This window comes from Carcharodon carcharias, chromosome 14 (genome assembly GCF_017639515.1).
Source record: "Carcharodon carcharias isolate sCarCar2 chromosome 14, sCarCar2.pri, whole genome shotgun sequence".
NCBI lineage: Eukaryota > Metazoa > Chordata > Chondrichthyes > Lamniformes > Lamnidae > Carcharodon > Carcharodon carcharias.
In genome coordinates, this window is record NC_054480.1 from 65,540,236 (window position 1) to 65,560,789 (window position 20,554).

Below are 20,554 nucleotides of genomic sequence, written 5' to 3' on the forward strand. Positions count from 1 at the left end.
ACCAATATGTGAATTCAAGAAAGCACACCCAATGGCATAAAAATGATGCAGTGCTAATGTAACAAGAGATTTACTCTTCAGTTTACATTGTAGCCTCTTCTATCTCACTGACTGATGTATTAGGATGGTAGGTTGACCTAAAACAAGGAACAGTATGAATATCAACACCCCAGGGGCATCATCTTGTTGATGGCTGCTCCACAGGCATGATAACATGTTGGATTTTCCTCTCCTGGCTTCCTCAAAGACTGTTATTGGCAAAGGGAGTCACAGAAAGGGAAAAAATATTAAGTATCTGAACAAAAAAAAAATCTAAAACAGTAAATGAATGCCTGTGATGTCTCCATGAACAGCACCCTGTCACTGCAGTTTATTCCTCTACAAAAGAAGTCAATGTTCCTGAGGACCTTGTCCATTATTGCTCTTTTCCCTTGTCCAGATTCAAAGCATCACAGATGAATCACGCGGTTCCATTCGTCGTAAACATCCAGCGAAGGCCAAGCTACGCCTGAGCTCTCAGGACGAACAGGAAGGAAGTGCTGAAGAAAAACCCGAGGAGGAGGTACTCCCATTATAGTGAAATTAGTGAATCTAAAGGGACACCTCAGCATTTGCTGTCTTCAATGTCTTTACTCAGTCAGATCACACAAGGTATCCTGTTTTGGGGAGATTTTTCTAACAGAGAAACATGTTGTAGGACAAAAGCAAAACACTGTGGGTGCTGGAATTCTGAAATAAATACAGAAAGTGCCGGAAAAATTCAGCCAGTCTGGCAACATATGTGGAGAGAGCAACAGTGTTAACGTTTCAATTCTAATATGACTCTTCATCTGATGAAGCATCTCACTAGACTTGAAATTTTAATATGTTGTAGGAGTTGCCTTCCAAAGAATTCTTATTTTTCATTCATTTAATTTGAATAATAGTTTTCTATCTTGCTTTTTACCTCCGTGGCAATGTTTGAATCCAACATTGATTGCTAAAGAAATAGGATTATTAAGGAACATCCGCTAGCTTATGAACTCAGTTTGCAGACTGATGGGCTTCTAACTGGATCTAACTGCTTGTCTAACTGTAACATTGGTGCAGCACTTTCTGGTGTTAAGAGAATGGGATCGATGGTTGTTGTTATTGCTTGGCCAGAACACAGAAAGGAAAGACCGGCTCAAGGAGGCTCGCATGGTCACTGCCAAGTGATGTTCTCGAGGTGAAGGTGATTCTCAATTTTGTTAGTGAATCATCAGTGTTAAAGGGACCATCCTCCATCACTGTGTCCAGATGAGGCTGCAGTATCATCTGTAAGTAAACAGAAACAGGGTAGATAAGAACAGTGCCATTGGCCAGTTTCATTTCAGAACAGGAATTTAAAAAATGAAACACTATTATACAAAACTGGTGAGCAGAAGAATACCAGCTGACCCAAAGGCCTGCCATACAGCCTGGTGGCTGAAGCATCAGGATTATGCAATACCTCCCTGCGCACTCTACACAGACTTCTCCCTGTCCCTATTAGAAAGGTGATGTTGCAGTGCAGAGCCCTTTCCTGTGGTCAGGCAGCAGATGCTTTGACAAGCCATAATTTGTGCTCAGATTTTCCTCCAGGTAAGGAGTTTCTGGTAGTGGATGCTCTCTCGGCAGGGCAAGCTGGGTGATTTTTGCTTTGGACATGGTCAGTAATCAGCGGCACTTTACATACCCTGTTACTTTTCCTTTCCACTGGCTACGATGGGAAGACAATGAGTATAAAGGGTGCCTGATTTGCAACTGTCAGTTTTCTGCCTGCGCACATAGTTTTAATTACCCTCTAAGTGTGTTATTCCATAGTCTACATGATTTTCTTAAATGGTGGATCTCTGCAACTTCAAGTGACCCTGCAGTCCATTTCCACCTCATTCAATTATCTCAGCAGCTGGAAAGTCCTCTATTTTTGGATGTACAAATCCTTTGTGGTGATCAGAGAAGGTATTATTTTATTAACCACTGTCAGATTTGTAACTCTGAATCTCTCAGGCCCCTCTCTCTTCCCTTACAGAGTACAGAAGGTGATACTGGTTGAAAGAGGTACTTAATATCTTGGAGGATACAGGATTGTGAAGGGCTGTAATGCTTTCATTCCTGCTTATGTTGCTGCAGGAACCTTATATTAAATTCTTGAGTAAGATTAGATATCCCAGGCACATGGCCTTATGAAAAGGGAGATGATGTATTATCACGATAAAGGAAAAGAGTTCTCCAGCTCTTGGTAGCTCGAGTGACCTTTCCTGGAAACTTATTCCAGAAGTATATTTACCATTTATATTTTTTCACTGTTGACTTCCTCTTCTAACTTCTCTCCACCACTAACATGTACAAAATGCACCGCAGCAATCAGCATGCTTTCTTTGACAGCACATTCCAACACTGCGGCCTCCACCACCAAGGAGGAAAGGGCAGCAATCTTTGGGAAACATCACCAGCTCCAAATTTTCCTCCACATATTGCCGTTATCACTCAGATATAAAATCCTGGAATTCTCTATCTAACTTGAATGTGGGATCATCATCGCCACAAAGACTGCATTAGTTCAAGAAATAGATTTGCCACCACCTTCTCCAGATAGCCATTAGCGGACAATAAATGCAGCCTTGCCAAAAATAAAATCAAAATGTCCTAATTTTTACTTTAGTTGTCAGGAATTTGACTCCTCCATCATCGTGCTAAATCCGACACATGTAAAATTTGATTCCGTGTCACCAAACATAGACAGCCCTTGTTGCTCACACCTGTTTTATTCCTCTCTTTCTACCTTTTTCAGCTTCAGTTGATTCATGACAAAACAGCATCCACTCAGTCGATAGCCTCTCGGTCACCTGCTGATGTGGTGAGCACACCTGGAGAGAAAGTTCACATGACCTGGACTAAAGAAAAATTAGTCGGAGATAAAAACAAAAACAAAGGGCCAGTCACACCAGAAGAAATCCGGGATCTCTTCAGTATGAAACCGTGAGTGCTCTTAATCTGAAGTACAGCAGGGAAGAGAGCAAAGTGCTAGTTAAATATCTAAGCATTCTGTGCACTTCAGTAAATAAGATCAGAGAGGAGGCATGTTTCTTGGTATACATGGTACCATGCAGTTATTAGGACTTCAATGCTTTGCTAGAGTTTGTGGTTTTAATTTGCTTAAAGCTGGAACTCTGAATCCTGTGCTTGGCATCACTGTCACAGTCATTCACCTACTTTTTTCAACTGGTCTTTTTCTCACTTTATGCTGCCAGTGAATGGGAGAATCTGTAAGTCAAGTTCATTGTTTACTTTCTTATTCCTTCTTTCATCCTATTGGTACAATTTTATGTTTTGTTTACAGGAGAGTACATTCTGTTACAATTATGAAGTTCATGGGATTGTTACGTTTTGGGACTGTGGGTGGAATTTTCTGTGTCCTTTGGTGTCATGGCGGGCGTGAGCAGACAATATGGCGGGAAGGCAAAGTTTCACGCTGTTGTGAAACCAGTTTGCAATCATGCTTTCCACCTGTCAATGGTGGGCTGTGATTCCCACCACTGCGCATCAGGAATGTCATTTTAATACATCTGCATATCACTATAAGCCCTAGAATCATCACCCCACATCAAATTTACCACCCATGTTGGCGGGAAAACACGCCAGTGCAGAAAATGTCTTGACAAGTGTGATGTGCAGAAGTCAGGACTTAATGTCAGGGCCTTGCTCACATCCCGAACATCCGAGCTGCAGAAGATGCTGGAGCCCGACAGCAACAGGACCCTGGAGGGCCGTGCATTGAATGCTGAGTGGGTTCTCATGGACAGAGATCCGCCATGAAGCAGCTCCCGGAAAGTGGAAGTTCACCATTGAGGGTCGGCTTCAAGACAACAGTGTCTTGGCCATAGTCTGCTATGGATGATCATCAAGGGGGTGGAGAGGAAGGTGTAGGTTTGACTGGGAGAGGAAAGTGTACCGGGGGATGGGGTGGAGGGAATGGGAGTCAGGTTGGGAGAGGGGGAACAGTGGTGTCGGGGGTGGGGGGGGGGGTGAGGTTGGGTGAGGGGGAATTATGGTGTCAGGGGCGTGACGTTGTGGAGGTAGGAAATACGGGGGAGGAGGGTGTGACAGGGGAGAATATGGCAACTGGGGAAGTAGATGTAAAGGGAGAGGAAAGTGTAAGGGAAGAAGTTTGGAGGGGGTAAGAGTTTGGAGGGGGGAAGGAGTCCAGGTGGAGAAGGAGTTCATGGTGGGGAAAGAGTCCAGGGGAAGGAAAGAGTAAGGGTGAAGTTAGGATTAAGGGTAGAGAAGTGAGGTGGGGGGTGGTGGAGTATGTCCAGGTTAACATACAAGAAAGGGGCCTGTGGAGTCGATGACTTCCTGGGGAGTGAAATGATGGTGGGCATGTAGGAGGGAATGGTGAGAATGAGAGAGGGCAGAGTTAGATGGTAGGGTGGGAGGTAAGGCTGCGACAGTAGCGGCAGAAGAGACAGCAAGGGTGGTTGGTGGGGACTCAGAGGCAGATATGGACCCTGGGGGTATGAAGGAGGAGGTCAAGGAGGTTAATATGGCTGGGAGTGAGATTCTCAGGAAGGTAAGGAACATATACATTCACCTGGAGATCCCAGAAAGAAAAGCATTCTGGCTGGTAGGTGATGGTGGGGAGGTGGAAGGTGATGTTGGGGGGTCGACAGTGATGGGGGAAAGGACTTGTGCGACTGGGGATGGGGAAAGGACAGGGCAGCTGAAGACAAACATTACCAGTACCATGCTTCTAAAATCAAAAGTGAAAAGAGCCTCGTGTTGGACGGACACAGATGCTGTATGGGAGTGTGATCAGTGGGTGGTTGGAGATGCAGGTCAGCTCAACTGAAGAGAACCCCAGCAAGCAACATTGAAAATGCTCAGGAGCATTTGAGATGAATATGATGGGGAAAGGACCCACATGTATGGGAGAGTGCTTGCACAAGGCTCCAAAAGGCCCTGCTACAAACACACACACACACACACACACACACACACACACACACACACACGTGTACACACACACATTTCTCCCTGCAGAATCACTTGTGGGCTGGCTGTGTGCAACTGAACTGCTATTGGAAGGGGAATACAGGAGGAGGAGTCGCAAAGCCTGTAAATGAAGCTGAAAGACAACATTTACACGCTATTCAGTGAAAGTGAATACATTTTCAGATCATAAAGTGACAGAATGTGTGCAACCTCTTGTGGTCAGAAACTCTTAGCTTTTCTAGGTCTAACACTTGTAGGTGCTGCCCTGACATCTGCAGCAAGGTTGGCGATGGGGTGGAGCCTGTTCAAAGGTTGGCCCTGTAGACTCCGAAAACCTCTGATGATTTTGGTCTGCATCCTCTGGATAGCCGAGGCTTTGAGGGCCCCGGCTTGCTTTGGCTGTCCTCCTGTGTGCCAGCTGCTCCCTTTGCAGTGACAGAGGACGAGGTTGAGGGGGTCACATGCAATGGGGACTTGGGAGAGGACAGTCTCTGAGATTCCTGAGAAGATGACCCACGGGTGTCCAGCTGCTGCTTCTCCTCCCTTCGGGTGCCGAGGGGCCCCGGCCTGACTCCTTGAGGGCAAGGAGCACCTGGAGGACGTCAATGTGCCCTGCTTCCCTCTCACATTGCCACATGGCTACTACGACAGATTGCAAGTCTGTGTGCATCTCTGCATTCTGCTGGACCAGGGTCTCCATGGCACCTGCCATCCTCCCCGTGGAGACCTCCATACATGCATATGTGGGTGCCACTTCATCAGAGAGCAGGCGGAGGCATTCCTCTGACTCGCGTACCACTCTGTCGAGGGCTTCCAACAACTCTGTGTGATACTCCACCACCGCCCCCCCCCCAACCCCAGTTCTGGTGACTTTCCATGATGAGGTAGAAGGCCGAATCTAGAGGCTCATCATCTGTCCTGGACCTCACGGATGCCTCTTCCCCAGCAGTACTCCGAGTGCTGGGGAACTTGGTTGAACCTGCTGCGGACACCTGTGCGGTGACCACCAGATTGTGAACCCAAGCCTGCTCTAGATCAAGGTCCCACCAAGGTGTGTGCCTCTGCGCTGGTGGAGGGTGTGGGTAAGCACTGTGATGGGTCTTCCAGGCTGCAGCATTTCAATGGAAGAGGTGTCCTTTGGCTGGAGGTGAGGATGTGGATGGAGCTGAGGGACTGGCTAGCTGAGGATGTCGGTCACTTGGCAGAGCTCCCTGTGAACCAAAGTAGAGATAAATAGTGCATATTAGCAGAGTCAAAAGCAGGAGAGAGAGCACTCACAGTTGCATTGAGAGAGGGGCGATGTGGTGCAGGATCTTTATGTGGGCGTTCGCCGCCAACCTCACCCTCACCAGAGGCACAGTCCACGTCCTCACCAGCCAGCAAAATGGAACTCTCCTCAAAGTGAGTGAGGGGTCTAATAGTCGGCACTCCACCCCCGGTCTGGGACCTCTGTCTGTTAATGTGAGCCAGCTTCCCCTGCGTGAAAACAGATGGAGAGAGTGTGAGCAGGGCACATGGCACTGCCTGGAATGTTTGTGTGGTGAGCGGAGCCATGGACGGGATGAGAACATGAGCTTGAGAGGAATGAGCCTGTTGGTCGTGTGTGAGAGTTAGTGGTGTTGTCCGTTGAGGCATGAGATCCCTGTGAATGCGTGATTCGTTTGAGTGTGTGTAAGTTGAGAGTGAAGAGAAGAGTGACTTACCCTGGCAGAACGGAGGAGACCATTAATCCTCTTTCAGCACTGAGTGGCTGTCCTCTTTTTCAGGCTGTTGGCACTGACCACCGCTGCCACCGCCTCCCACGCTGGATTGGTGACCTTGCTTGCTGGTCTTTGCCCAGAGCTGGGGTAGAGGACATCACGGCAGGCCTCCACTGTGTCCAGTAGGTACTCAAGGGAGGCATCACTAAATCTGGAAGCAGCACATTTCCTCCCTTTGGCAGACATCAGTTCACGGCAGCTTCCTGTCCTTTGAAGAATGCTAGCTCTTTGCATGGGCGGCCTTTAAATATGGCACCTGGTTTACTGAAGGCTTGATGCGATGGTGGGGCAAGCAATTAAGATGATGCCTCACCAGCAACCTGGCATGTTTCCCAGGAATGCATGATTAATGAGGCAAGATTGGTACAATATGGGGTGAAAAGCTGCCATTGCAGCCAGCGGTTAAAAAAATCCTTTTTCCTGTCCGCTACTGCACAGCGTAAATCTGGGATGATTCTGCCCTGTGTGTCCAATTTAAGGTAAAATGAAGGAGGTAATGTAACCTCTTCTGAAGTCTGTCTGACCGAAGCCTAGGTGATTTAATGTTAGAGATTAACCAGGGTGCAGTTTTTTTACTGGGAAGAAGGTGCATGATGTTTACATTTGGAGACAATAGCCGCAGCCTGTGTGCAAACAGTGGATAAACTTGGAGGCTCCAAAGTCTCAGAAAGCTGTTGAGAATGTTAGGTTTAAACAGTTGTGCTTTAAAGTAACCATTTAATTTCAAAATGAAAGAGAGTTGGGTTCTCAAAGATAGCTAATCAGCCTTTCTATCTGGATACAAGGCCCATTTAATTCATGTTACCATGGAAATGGGCTTTGACACTATGGTTCACCATGCAAGAATTGGGGTGGGAGATTGTGTTTGGTTTGATGTTATGGACAAGAGGGCATTTAATTTAAACAGTCCTGATTTTCCTCTCCCTACCTGGCCATAAGCAGAAAGGTGTTTTTGATTTTTGATTTTCCCCTTATAGGGGGTGGGTGTGTCGCTACATAGCCCCCAGTACATTCATACAAAAAAAGAGGGATAGAGAAATAAAGAGGTACATGGCAAGGACCACAGAATTAATAATTATTGTTTCACGTGAGTCCAGAGTCCAGAATCAAAAGTCCAATGATGTATTCTTTCACAGAGTCAGCAGTCTGGAGACTAATGTTGGATAATTCACTTTTCAGTGGAAATGATTATCATGATGAGATGGGCACAGAGAGGTGAATTAGTCTTGTAGGCGCCGGTACAGGAGTTCAGAAGTTCCGATGGAAACAATGTAGATGGGGTGCAGGTGTTTTAAGACCTGGACAGAGGGCTCTGGTTCTGCTGCTGCTTGGTTGTTGGAAGATAGCAGTCTGAGCTTTTCTGCTCCACAAGACAATATTACAAGTTTCACCAGCTTGAGGGGGTAATGGGGGTGGGGGTTGGTGGGGTGGGGGGGGGGTGGGTGCGGGGGGTTAGGATCTTGTGATATTGCCACTTCTCACTTTGGCTTGGACAAAGGCAGTATGTTCCTTTGTCGGGATTCTTGAGATGGTTATGCCCATTAGCAATTTTTATATTAAAACAAGGCTGGAAGATTGTGCCCCCACTGTTGGCGTTATTCTGCATCACATTGCCTATAAAAATAGTATTTAGTCGATAATACTTTTAATCTGTTTGTTATAGTAAACATCTTAAAACGGGAAATGTTGCTGTATCATCCATTCCACTATTAACTGAAAGTTCAAATTTCTTTTTAAATGTTATCTCTACAGATATCGTAACAGTTAGCACAGTCTATTGCCACAGTTGCATCTACTCGTATAGCTGCGTTACACACTTGAGATATTTTGTTGTCGAGGGAGTTCTTTTATAAGACCACAAAGAGCTGTCCAAAACATCAGTAATTTGGGTCACTCTTGGTGCTTTGGAACATATAATTGGCTATAGAACCAGAGGCAACATGAGAAAAATTAGATTTACAAAGTGAGTGTCATGATCTAGAATATATTGCCTGAAATGTTAGTGGAAGCAGATTTAATGGTAACTTTTAAAAGGAACTTGACTAAATACATGAAGAGAAAAAGATGCAGGGCTTTGGGGAAAGAGCAGGGGAGTGGGAATAATTAAATAGCTCTTGCACAATGGGCTAAATGATCTTGTCCTGCACTATATCATTCTGTGAGGTAGAGTGCCTACCCTCTGGTATTGGCCTGTCTATCCCTGGGGAGATGTTGCAATGTTCGTAAGGAGAATCTTGTTTTAGACTTCTAAGACAGCTTCATTCTTTTCTAGTATTAGGTGGAGGCTGTGTATTAAAAACAATTATGTTTACTGTGTATAGAATTTTACTTTGTGATGCAGCTATGGAAGTCAGAGCAGTGAGGTAACAATTTGTTGCACTATTTTCTAAATTAAATACAATAGTTTTTTTTTAGATAGTATATAAATTATCTTGGTGAATGTGCAGCAACGCACCAAGCTGAAGATATTAAACCTGCTGATTTTGGTGCTGTGTATCTGTTTTAGTGAAAGTTGACTGTTGCAGTGCCACATAATGAGCCTGACACAATATTTAATTTCATTTCACTTCTTTAACAAAAGGTGGCAGTCTTCTTATCACAAAATGCAGATGCAGTTTATCGATCGATTTTTTTTTTACTAGTTTTTCTCCCTGCGAGCAAGTGTGTCAGTTTGTGTGTCTCTTTGTGCAGGAAAGTATTTCATGCACATTTTAACAGTTTAACAATTCACACTACAAGTGATAATGGCTTTGTCTGTCAATCAGAAATCAATCAAATGTCCGGCGGATGCACACTGCAGTCAAACTTAATGAAGTCATTGTGAAAAAGTCCCAAGAAGCAAAGCTGGTCCTGCTGAACATGCCGGGACCTCCGAAAAACCGGAATGGAGATGAAAACTGTATCCTTTCCAAAGGAGGAGGAACGATTATGCGATATCAAGGCCTACTCAACAACTAAGTGGTTGGAGGAAGTGGTAGCATAGCGGTAGTGTCGGGTAATCTAGAGACCTAGCTTAATGGTCTATGGACACGGGTTCAAATCCCACCAGAGCAGCTGTTGGGATTTAAATTTAATTAATAAATATAGAATTAAAAGTTAGCCTCAGTAATGGTGACCATGAAACATCAACAATTGTTGTAAAAACCCAAATGGTTCACTTTAGGGAAGGAAACCTGCTGGTCTAGCCTACATGTGACTCCAGACCCAATGTGGCTGACTGTTAAGAACAAAGAACAAAGAAAAGTACAGCACAGGAACAGGCCCTTCAGCCCTCCAAGCCTGCGCTGATCATATTGCCCGTCAACTAAAATATTTTGCACTTCCGGGGTCCATATCCCTCTATTCCCATCCTATTAATGTATTTGTCAAGCTGCCTCATAAACATCACTATCGTACCTGTTTCCACCATAAGACCATAAGACATAGGAGCAGAAATTAGGCCAATCGGCCCATTGAGTCTGCTCCGCCATTCAATGATGGCTGATAAGTTTCTCAACTCCATTCTCCCGCCTTCTCCCTGTAACCTTTGATCCCCTTACCAATCAAGAACCTATCTATCTCAGTCTTAAATACACACAATGACTGGCCTCCACAGCCTTCTGTGGCAATGAATTCCATAGATTCACCACTCTCTGGCTAAAGAAGTTTCTCCTCATCTCTGTTCTAAAAGGTCTTCCCTTTACTCTGAGGCTGTGCCCTCGGGTCCTAGTCTCTCCTACTAATGGAAGCATCTTCCCCACGCCCTCTCTATCCAGGCCTTTCAGTATTCTGTAAGTTTCAATCAGATCCCCCCTCATCCTTCTAAACTCCATCGAGTATAGACCCAGATTCCTCAAACATTCCTCATATGTTAAGCCTTTCATTCCTGGGATCATTCTCATGAACCTCCTCTGGACCCTCTCCAGGGCCAGCACATCCTTCCTGAGATACGGGGCCCAAAATTGCTCACAATATTCTAAATGTGGTCTGACCAGAGCCTTATAAAGCCTCAGCAGCACATCCCTACTTTTATATTCTAGTCCTCTCAAAATAAATGCCAACATTGCATTTGCCTTCCTAACTACCAACTCAACCTGCAAGTTAACCTTAAGAGAATCCTAGACTAGGACTCCCAAGTCCCTTTGCACTCCAGATTTCTGAATTCTCTCCCCATTTAGAAAATAGTCCATGCCTCTATTCTTCCTACCAGAGTGCATGACCTCACACTTCACCATGTTGTATTCCATCTGCCACTTCTTAGCCCATTTTCCTAACTTGTCCAAATCCTTCTGCAGCCTCCCCGCCTCCTCAATACTACCTGTCCCTCCACCTATCTTTGTATCATCTGCAAACTTAGCCAGGATGCCCTCAGTTCCTTCACCTAGATCATTAATGTATAAAGTGAAAAGTTGTGGTCCCAACACTGACCCCTGCGGAACTCCAGTAGTCACCGGCCGCCATCCTGAGAAGGACCCCTTATCTCCACTCTCTGCCTCCTGCCAGACAGCCAATCTTCTATCCATGGTAATACCTTGCCTCTAACACCATGGGCTCTTATCTTACTGAGCAGCCTCCTGTGCGGCACCTTGTCAAAGGCCTTCTGGAAGTCCAAGTAGATAACATCCATTGGCTCCTCTTTGTCTAACCTACTCATTACCTCCTCAAAGAATTCTAACAGGTTTGTCAGGCATGACCTCCCCTTGATGAAACCATGCTGACTTTGCCCGATTTTACCATGCACTTCCAAGTATTCTGAAATCTCATCCTTAATAATGAACTCTAAAATCTTACCAACGACCGAGGTCAGGCTAATCGGCATGTAATTTCCTGTCTTTTGCCTCACTCCCTTCTTAAACAGGGGGGGTTACATTAGCAATTTTCCAGTCCTCTGAGACCCTCCCTGACTCCAGTGATTCCTGAAAGTTCACCACTAACACCTCCACTATCTCTTCAGCTATCTCCTTCAGAACTCTGAGGTGTAATCCATCTGGTCCAGGTGATTTATCCACCTTCAGACCTTTCAGTTTTCCTAGCACCATCTCCTTGGTAATGGCCACCATACTCACCTCTGCCCCCCTATTCTCTTGAACTTTGGGGATGTCACTCGTGTCTTCCACTGTGAAGACTGACGCAAAGTACCTATTCAGTTCCTCCGCCATTTCTTTGTTCCCCACTACTTCTCCAGCGTCATTTTCCAGCGGCTCAATGTCCACTTTTGCCTCTCTCTTACCCTTTATATATCTAAAAAAACTCTTGCAATCTTCTTTTATATTACTGGCTAGTTAACCCTCATATATAATCTTCTCCCTCCTTATTTCTTTTTTAGTTGTCCTTTGTTGGTCTTTGTAGGCTTCCCAATGCCCTGGTTTCCCACTGCTCTTTGCCGCATTGTATGCTTTCTCTTTAGCTTTTATGCTGTCCCTGACTTCCCTTGTCAGCCATGGTTGCCTCATCCTCCCTTTAGTATGCTTCTTCTTCCTAGGGATGAATTTTTGCTGTGTCTCCCAAATTACTCCCAGAAACTCCTGCCATTGCTGTTCCACTGTCTTTCCTGCTGGGCTCATCTCCCAGTCAATTCTGGCCAGCTCCTCCCTCATGCCTCAGTAGTTGCCTTTATTCAACTGTAATATCATTACATCTGATTCCAGCTTTTTCCTTTCAAATTGCAGGGTAAATTCTATCATATTATGGTCACTTCCTCCGAAGGGTTCCTTCACCTTAAGCTCCCTTATCAAATCTGCCTCATTACACATCTCTAAATCTAGAATTGCCTGTTCCCTAGTGGGCTCCACCACAAACTGCTCCAAAAAGCCATCTCATAGACATTCCACAAATTCCTTTTCTTGGGATCCACTACCAACCTGATTTTCCCAGTCTACCTGCATGCTGAAAACCCCCATGATCACTGTAACCTTGCCTTTCTTACACACCTTTTCTATCTCCTGGTGTATCTTGTGCCCCACATCCTGACTACTGTTTGGAGGCCTGTACATAACTCCCATTATGGTTTTTTTACCTTTGCGGTTCCTCAACTCTACCCACACAGATTCTACAACATCTGACCCTACATCATTTCTTGCTATCGATTTAATTTCATTTCTTACTGACAAAGCAACCCATCTGCCAACCTGCCTATCTTTTTGATAGGATGTATATCCTTGGATATTTAGCTCCCAGTCCTGATCCCCTTGCAGCCATATCTCCGTAATGCCCACATCTTACCTGCCAATTTCAATCTGCGCCACAAGCTCCTTTACCTTATTTCGTATACTACGTGCTTTCAGATACAACACCTTCAGTCCTGTATTTCCCGTAACCTTTCTCATTGTCATCCCTTTATCTGATGTGCTTGAAGTTAGATTCCTAGCGCTTTCCAAACACTCTGTCCTATTTTATGTTCTGGAGACTTTAATAGCCTCTCCTGGGCTCTCCTTTTCAGTTTTTTTCATAATTTTCCATGAAGTTGAATCCACCCCTCCACACGCTAACCTGCTGCTTTGTTTCCCATTAGTCATACTTCTTGGAGTTTTACCCTTCCCTCCCCCTGCACTTTCTAGGTTAAAATCCTGTTGACCACCCTATTTACCCTTTTGCTAGAACGTTGGTCCCAGATCGGTTCAGGTGGAGATCGTCCCAATGGTACAGATCTCTCCCTATCCAATATTGATGCCAGTGCCCCACCACCTCCTCTGGCAGTGAATTCCAGACACTCACTCTGCATAAAAAACTTGCCCCGCACATCTCCTCTATAGTTTTCTCCTCTCACTTTAAATCTATATCCCCTATTAATTGACTCTTCCACCCTGGGTAAAAGCTCCTGACTATCTACTCTGTCCACGCCACTCATAATTTTGTAAACTTCTATCAAGTTGCCCCTCAATCTCCGTCGCTCTAGTGAGAACAAACCAAGTTTCTCCAACCTCTCCTCATAGCTAATAACCTCCAGACCAGGCAGCATCCTGGTAAACCTCCTCTGCACCCTCTCCAATGCCTCCATATCCTTCTGGTAATGTGGCAACCAGAATTGCACGCAATATACCAAGTGTGGCCTAACCAAGGTTCTATACAGCTACGGCATGACTTCCCAGCTTTTATACTCAATACCCCTGCCGATGAAGGCAAGCATGCCATACGCCTTCCTGACTACCTTATCCATCTGCGTTGCCACTTTCAGTGACCTGTGGGCCTGTACGCCCAGATCCCTCTGCCCGTCAATGCACTTAAGTGTTCTGCCATTTACTGTATAATTCCTACCTGTCTTAGACCTTCCAAAATGCATTACCTCGTATTTGTCCAAATTAAACTCCATCTGCCATTTCTCCGCCCAACCGATCTATATCCCGTTGTATCCTTTGACAATCCTCTTCACTATCTGCAACTCCTCCAACTTTAGTGTCGTCTGCAAACTTACTAATTAGCCCAGTTACATTTTCCTCCCAATCATTTATGTATACTACAAACAGCAACGGTCCCAGCACTGATCCCTGCGGAACTCCACTAGTCACAGCTCTCCATTCAGAAAATCACCCATCTACTGCTACCCTCTGTCTTCTATGACCAAGCCAATTCTGTATCCTTCTTGCCAGCTCACCTCTGATCCCGTGCGACTTTACCTTCTGTACCAGTCTGCTATGAGGGACCTTGTCAAAGATCTTACTGAAATTCATGTATATAACATCCACTGCCCTTCCATCGTCAATCATCTTTGTCACTTCCTTGAAAAACTCGATCAAGTTAGTGAGACAAGACCTCCCCTTCACAAAACCATGCAGCTTCTCACTGATACGCCCATTTGCTTCTAAATGGTAGTAAATCCTGTCACGAAGAATCTTCTCCAATAATTTCCCTCACCAGGCTGTAATTTCCTGGATTATCCCTGCTACCCTTCTTAAACAATGGAACAACATTGGCCATTCTCCAGTCCTCTGGGACCTCACCCGTGGCCAGTGAGGATACAAAGATTTCTGTCAAGGCCCCAGCAATCTCCTCCCTTGCCTCCCTCAGTACTCTGGGATAGATCCCATCTGGCCCAGGGGACTTATCCACCTTAATATTCTTCAAGATGCCTAACACCTCTTTTTTGATCTCAACATGATCCAAGGTATCTACGCACTCTTCCTTAGACAAATCAGCTGCTAAGTCCTTCTGTGTGGTGAATACTGATGAGAAGTATTCATTTAGTATCTCTCCCACTTCTTCTGGCTCCACACACAGATTCCCTCCTCTGTCCCTGAGTGGGCCTACCCTTTCCCTGGCTACCCTTTTGCTTTTTACGTATGTATAAAAGGCCTTGGGATTTTCCTTAATCCTGGTTGCCAGTGACTTTTCATAACCCCTTTTAGCCCTCCTGACTCCTTGCTTAAGTTTATTCCTACTTTCTTTATATTCTCCATGGGCTTCATCTGTTCCCAGCCTTCTAGCCCTTACGAATGCTTCCCTTTTCTTTTTGACTAATCTCACAATATCCTTCGTTATCCAAGGTTCCTGAAACTTGCCATGCTTATCCTAGCAGGAACATGCTAGCCCTGAATTCTTATCAACTGACATTTAAAAGCACCCCCCCCGCAACATCAGTTGTTGATTTGCCCTCAAACATCTGCCTCCAGTCTAGATTCCTCAGTTCCTGCCTAATATTGTTATAATTAGCCTTCCCCCAATTAAGCACCTTAACCCGAGGACTCCTGTTATCCTTATCCACCAGTACCTTGAAACTTACTGACCTATGGTCACTTTTCCCAAAATGCTCCCCTACTGAAAATTTGACCACCTGGCCAGGTTCATTCCCTAATACCAGGTCCAGTATTGCTCCTTCCCTAGTTGGACACATTGTCTCAGGAAGCCCTCCTGGATGCACCTTACAAATTCTGCACCATCCAAACCCCTAATACTAAGCGATTCCCAGTCAATATAGGGAAAGTTAAAATCACCCACCACAACAACCCTATTGATTTTACATCTTTCCAAAATCTGCCTATGTAACTGTTCCTCAATCTCCCGCCACCAATTGGGAGGCCTTTAGTAAACTCCCAACATTGTGACTGCACCCTTCCTATTCCGGAGCTCTACCCATATTGCCTCGCTGCATGAGCCCACCGAGGTGTCCTCCTGTCGTACAGCTGTGATATTCCCCTTAACCAGCAGTGCAACTCCTCCACCTCTTCTACATCTCTCTCTATCCTGCCTGAAACATCTAAATCCTGGAACGTTTATCTGCCATTCCTATCCATCCTTCAACCAAGTCTCTGTAATAGCAATAACATCATTGTCCCAAGTACTAATCCAAGCTCTAAGCTCATCTGCCTTGCCTGTTATACTTCTCGCATTGAAATAAATGCATTTCAGACCCCCAGTCCCACTGTGTTCAGTAATTTCTCTCTGCTTGCCCTTCCTACTGGCCATATTCACTGGTTCCCAGTCATTTACTTCACCTGCTGACCTATTGCTCTGGTTCCCACCCCCCTGCCATACTAATTTAAACCCTCCCGAGTGACACTAGCAAACCTCGCAGCCAGGATATTGGTGCCCCTCCAGTTTAGGTGCAACCCGTCCTTCTTGTATAGTTCCCACCTGTCCCGGAAGCGATCCCACTGATCCAGATATCGGAAACTCTCCCTCCTACACCATCTGTTCAGCCACATGTTCAGCTATACTATCTTCCTATTTCTAGCCTCGCTGGCACATGGCACAGGGAGTAATCCTGAGATAACAACCCTAGAGGTCCTGTTTTTTTAACTTTCTGCTTAACTCCCTGAACTCCCACTGCAGGACCTCATCACTCTTCCTGCCTATGTCGTTAGTACCAATGTGTACCACGACCTCTGCCTGTTCTCCCTCCCCCTTCAGAATGTCCCGTACCTGATCAGATACATCCTGGACCCTGACACCAGGGAGGCAACATACCATTTCGTGTCTCTTTCACGACCACAGAAGCGCTTATCTGAGCTCCTGAAAACAACCCTTTGAAATGGCCCAGGAAGCCACTCAGTTCAAGGGCTGCTAGTGATGGGCAACAAATGCTGGCCTTGCCAGTGATACCCATATCCCCTAAAATCCCAATGAAAAATAAAAGCTCAAAACGCAATGCAAAAAAATATAACTTCTGAATATCTAATGCAGTGGGCTGAGTAAGTATTTACTGTCCAACCTGAGCATTTGAGCTGCAGGAATGTTCTTATATGAAACCATCTGGCTCAATTTTATTATTGCCCTTCAAAGTATTTGCCCATCCATACATTAGAAATGAGGGTATGGCAAAATTTAAATAGGATGATCTGCGAGTAAGGGTGGAACTCAGTTGTGATGCATCCTCAATATTAAATATCCCATTCTCTAGGCTCAGACATGAAGTAGATTCAGTTTGTGCAAGGTTCTGAACTACTGCTAACATCATATACCTTAACATAAGTCAAAACCTTCAGAAGAAAGTAAGGGGGTGGGTAGATATGCAATGGTTGGGATGGGAATAGGAAGGGAGCTTCTGAGAACTATTCACAGCAATCATCCCTCACCCCAAGCAAGCTGGAACTGTTGGTGGCTTCCTTCCCCATCAAGGAATAACGTACCACTCACCATCTCCCACCCACAAGTAGAGAATAAAACAAGAGAAGCAAATTAGATGTTCTGGGGAGAGAAGCAAATAAAAAGAGGAGAGAGACAATTGTAGTGAAGGAAGGAGACACAAGTAGAGACAGAAAGACTGAGAAATAATAATGTAAAGATAGCAGAAAATGGATTAGAGAATGACACTATTCTCTGAGTCATGTGCAAAGCCATAGGAGATTGACTAGTGTATATTTAATAAAAAGAGAAGGGGGGAAATAGTACACAAAGTGCACGTTAGAAGTATTTCAGGGCATTCCAATAAATAAGTCGTGATCACAGTACAAATACTGCAGGGGGTCCTAATAAATTAGAAGTGACTGCAGTGAAAATATTGCAGAAATTGCCAATGAATTAATTGTGATTGCAGTAAAAAATACTGCAGGAATTACCAATAAACTAATGGTGACTGCAGTGAAAATGCTGCAGGGGCTGCTAATAAACTAGAAGTGACTGCAGTACAAATACTGCAGAAATTGCCAACAAACTAGTTGTGGTTACAGTAAAAATGCTGCAGGAATTACCAATAAACTAGTCATGGGTCGCAATAAAAATACTGCTGAAATTGTTAATAATTTAATTATGACCACGGTTTTATCTCACAAGAAAGTGGTTATGCTTGTAGAATTTAAATAAAGATAGTTTTAAGTGCAGTGCAGTCGGGGTAGAAATTGCTGCCTGAATTAGGAAAATGAATATAGATGGGAGATTATTTTGTTAGCAGGGATGTGGGAAAAGAAACAGCAAGGAATATTCTCAGTGCTCATTTGTATTAGACTGAGAAGCAAGGAAAATTCTGTTTAACTAGTTCTGTATTTGTTTTCAATGCTTGAGAGACACAACAGAATCACAGAATGAATACAGTAGGAGGCCATTTGGCCCGTCGTGTCACTGCTGGCTCTCCAAAGGAGCAATTCATCATGTCACTCACCCACCTTCTCCCCATGGCCCTGCACAATCTTCCTTTTCAGATAATAATCCAATGTCCTCTTGGGTGCCTCAATTGAACCTGCCTCCACCACAGCCTAAGGCAGTGCATTCCAGACCCTAACCATACACTGCGTAGCAGGTTTCCCTCATGTCATCATTGCTTCTTTTGCCATAAATACTTGTAATATGTGCCCTCTTCTTCTCGGTCCTTCCACCAATGGAAACAGTTTTTCACTACCTACTCTGTTCAGACCCCTCATGATTTTGTATACTTCTATCAAATTTCCTTTCAACCTTCTCTTCTCCAAGCACTACAATCCCAACTTCTCCAATCTATCTGTGTAACTGAAGTTCCTCATCCCTGAAACCATTCTTGTGAATCCTTTCTGCACTTTCTCAAATGCGCTCACATCCTTCTTAAAGATGGCACCAGAACTGGACACATTAATCCAGTTGAGACAGAATCAGTGTTTTATACAAGTGCAACATAACTTCCTTGCTTTTGTACCCTGTTCCCCTACTAATAATGCCTAGAATGCTGTATGTTTTATTACCTGCTCTCTCAACTTGTCCTGCCACGTTCAATGATTTATGCAGATAAATCATTGACCCAGGTCCCTCTGCTCCTGCACCCTTTTAGAATTGTACTCTTTATTTTATGTTGTCTCTCCACATTTTTCCTACCAAAATTAATCAATTCACACTTCTCTGCTGTAAATTTCATCTGCCATTTATCCACCCATTCCATCAACCTGTCTGTGTTCTTTTGAAGTTCTATGCTACACAGTTCATAATACTTCCAAATTTTGTATCATCCACAAAGTTTGAAAATGTGCCCTGTATACCAATGTCTAGGTCATTAATAAATATCAGGAAGAGCAGGTGTTCCCACACCAATCCTGGGGATCTCCACTATAAATGTCCCTCCAGCCGGAGAAACATCCACTAACTACTCTCTGTTTCCTGTCACTCTGCCACTTTCTGTCCATCATGCCACTGTTGCTTTTATTCCATGAGCTCCAACTTTACTCACAAGTATGTTGTGCAGCACTGTATCAAATGCCTTTTGGAAGTCCAAGTACACCACGTCAACAGCATTACCCACATAACCCTCCCTGAAACCTCATCAAAAAATTCAAGCTAACCATGATTTCCCATTAACAAATTTATGCTGGCTTTCCTATCCTTACCTCCTCCTTATCAATTTTAAATCTTTCACATGTTTGAATTACCTCCTCTTTCACCGTGGCCTATGCAGATCCTCTTCCTGGGTAAAGAAAGTTGCAAAGTATTTATTTAATACCTCAGTCATGCCCGCTGCCTCCATGCTTAAATCCCCTTTTTGGTCTTTTGTTGGCCCCACTGTTCCTTTGACCACCTTTTGCCTTTTATATGCCTATAGGAGACAAAAGTAAATTTTTGTTAAGAACAACAACTTTCATTTATGTAGCACCTTTTAATGTAGTATAATGCCCCCAAGCACTTGAGAAGCCAGGATTAGTGGAGTGCAGAGATCTCAAAAGGGTTGAGTTATAGGATTGGGCAAGACTGGAGAGATAGGGAGGGGTGAGGTCATGGATGGATTTGGAAACAAGGATAAAAAATTTAAAATTAAGGCGTGGCCGGACAGAGCGCAAATATAAATTAGTGAGCACAGGGATGATTGTTGAGTGGAACTTGATGTGAGTAAGAATGCAAGCGGCAGAGTTGTGAATTAACTCGAGTTTATGGATAATCATTTTTTAAAATTAGACCAGTCCACATTAGCCAAGTCAATATGTCTTGGGGTCTTGATCCATGCAATGTCTTCTAATGTCAGCTAGATGTTTATCGAGGCTGAAAATGTTTTCTTTGACAGATGCTGCAGACATGGAATTCCTGGAGGTGTTGACAGAAGGCCTGGACCGTGTGCTGTTGGTTCGTGGTGGGGGCCGTGAGGTCATCACCATTTACTCGTGAGCTCCAGTCCACTGCCAATATTCGCGCAATGAACCCATCTCAGCTTTTTATCAGCGATTCCCAGTCTCTTCTAAATGTATAGTGTTTGCCATGCAGCTAAAATGACTTCCTATCCAGCTCCTGGTAACAGCTTTTGTAAAATGTTTCCCTTTGATGACAGGATAGGAAGTAGCACTGAACAGACATGGAAGGGGAATGCTCACCTACATAGCTTCTTCTTGTCTGAAATGACTTTGCTTATTGTTGTCCTTTCTATGCTTCACTTGTTTCCTAGGAACTTTTCATTCAAGTTGCAATATTAGAAAACATTTAAGGTCACTGAACACTTTTAA

The 20,554-nt window shown here is 44.5% G+C and overlaps 1 protein-coding gene across 1 annotated transcript in view; it reads left to right on the plus strand.

The window, feature by feature from the left end:
- The window catches only part of LOC121287539 (solute carrier family 12 member 5-like), a 426,506-nt gene extending 406,284 nt beyond the window's left edge, over positions 1–20,222 (plus strand). Inside the window, exons 22-26 of the mRNA XM_041205472.1 lie at positions 440–562; positions 2,795–2,982; positions 3,255–3,269; positions 9,521–9,654; positions 20,131–20,222. Coding sequence (XP_041061406.1) covers positions 440–562; positions 2,795–2,982; positions 3,255–3,269; positions 9,521–9,654; positions 20,131–20,222 — 552 coding nt within the window. The remainder of the gene's footprint in view (positions 1–439; positions 563–2,794; positions 2,983–3,254; positions 3,270–9,520; positions 9,655–20,130) is intronic.
- The last annotated feature ends 332 nt before the right edge of the window (positions 20,223–20,554 follow it).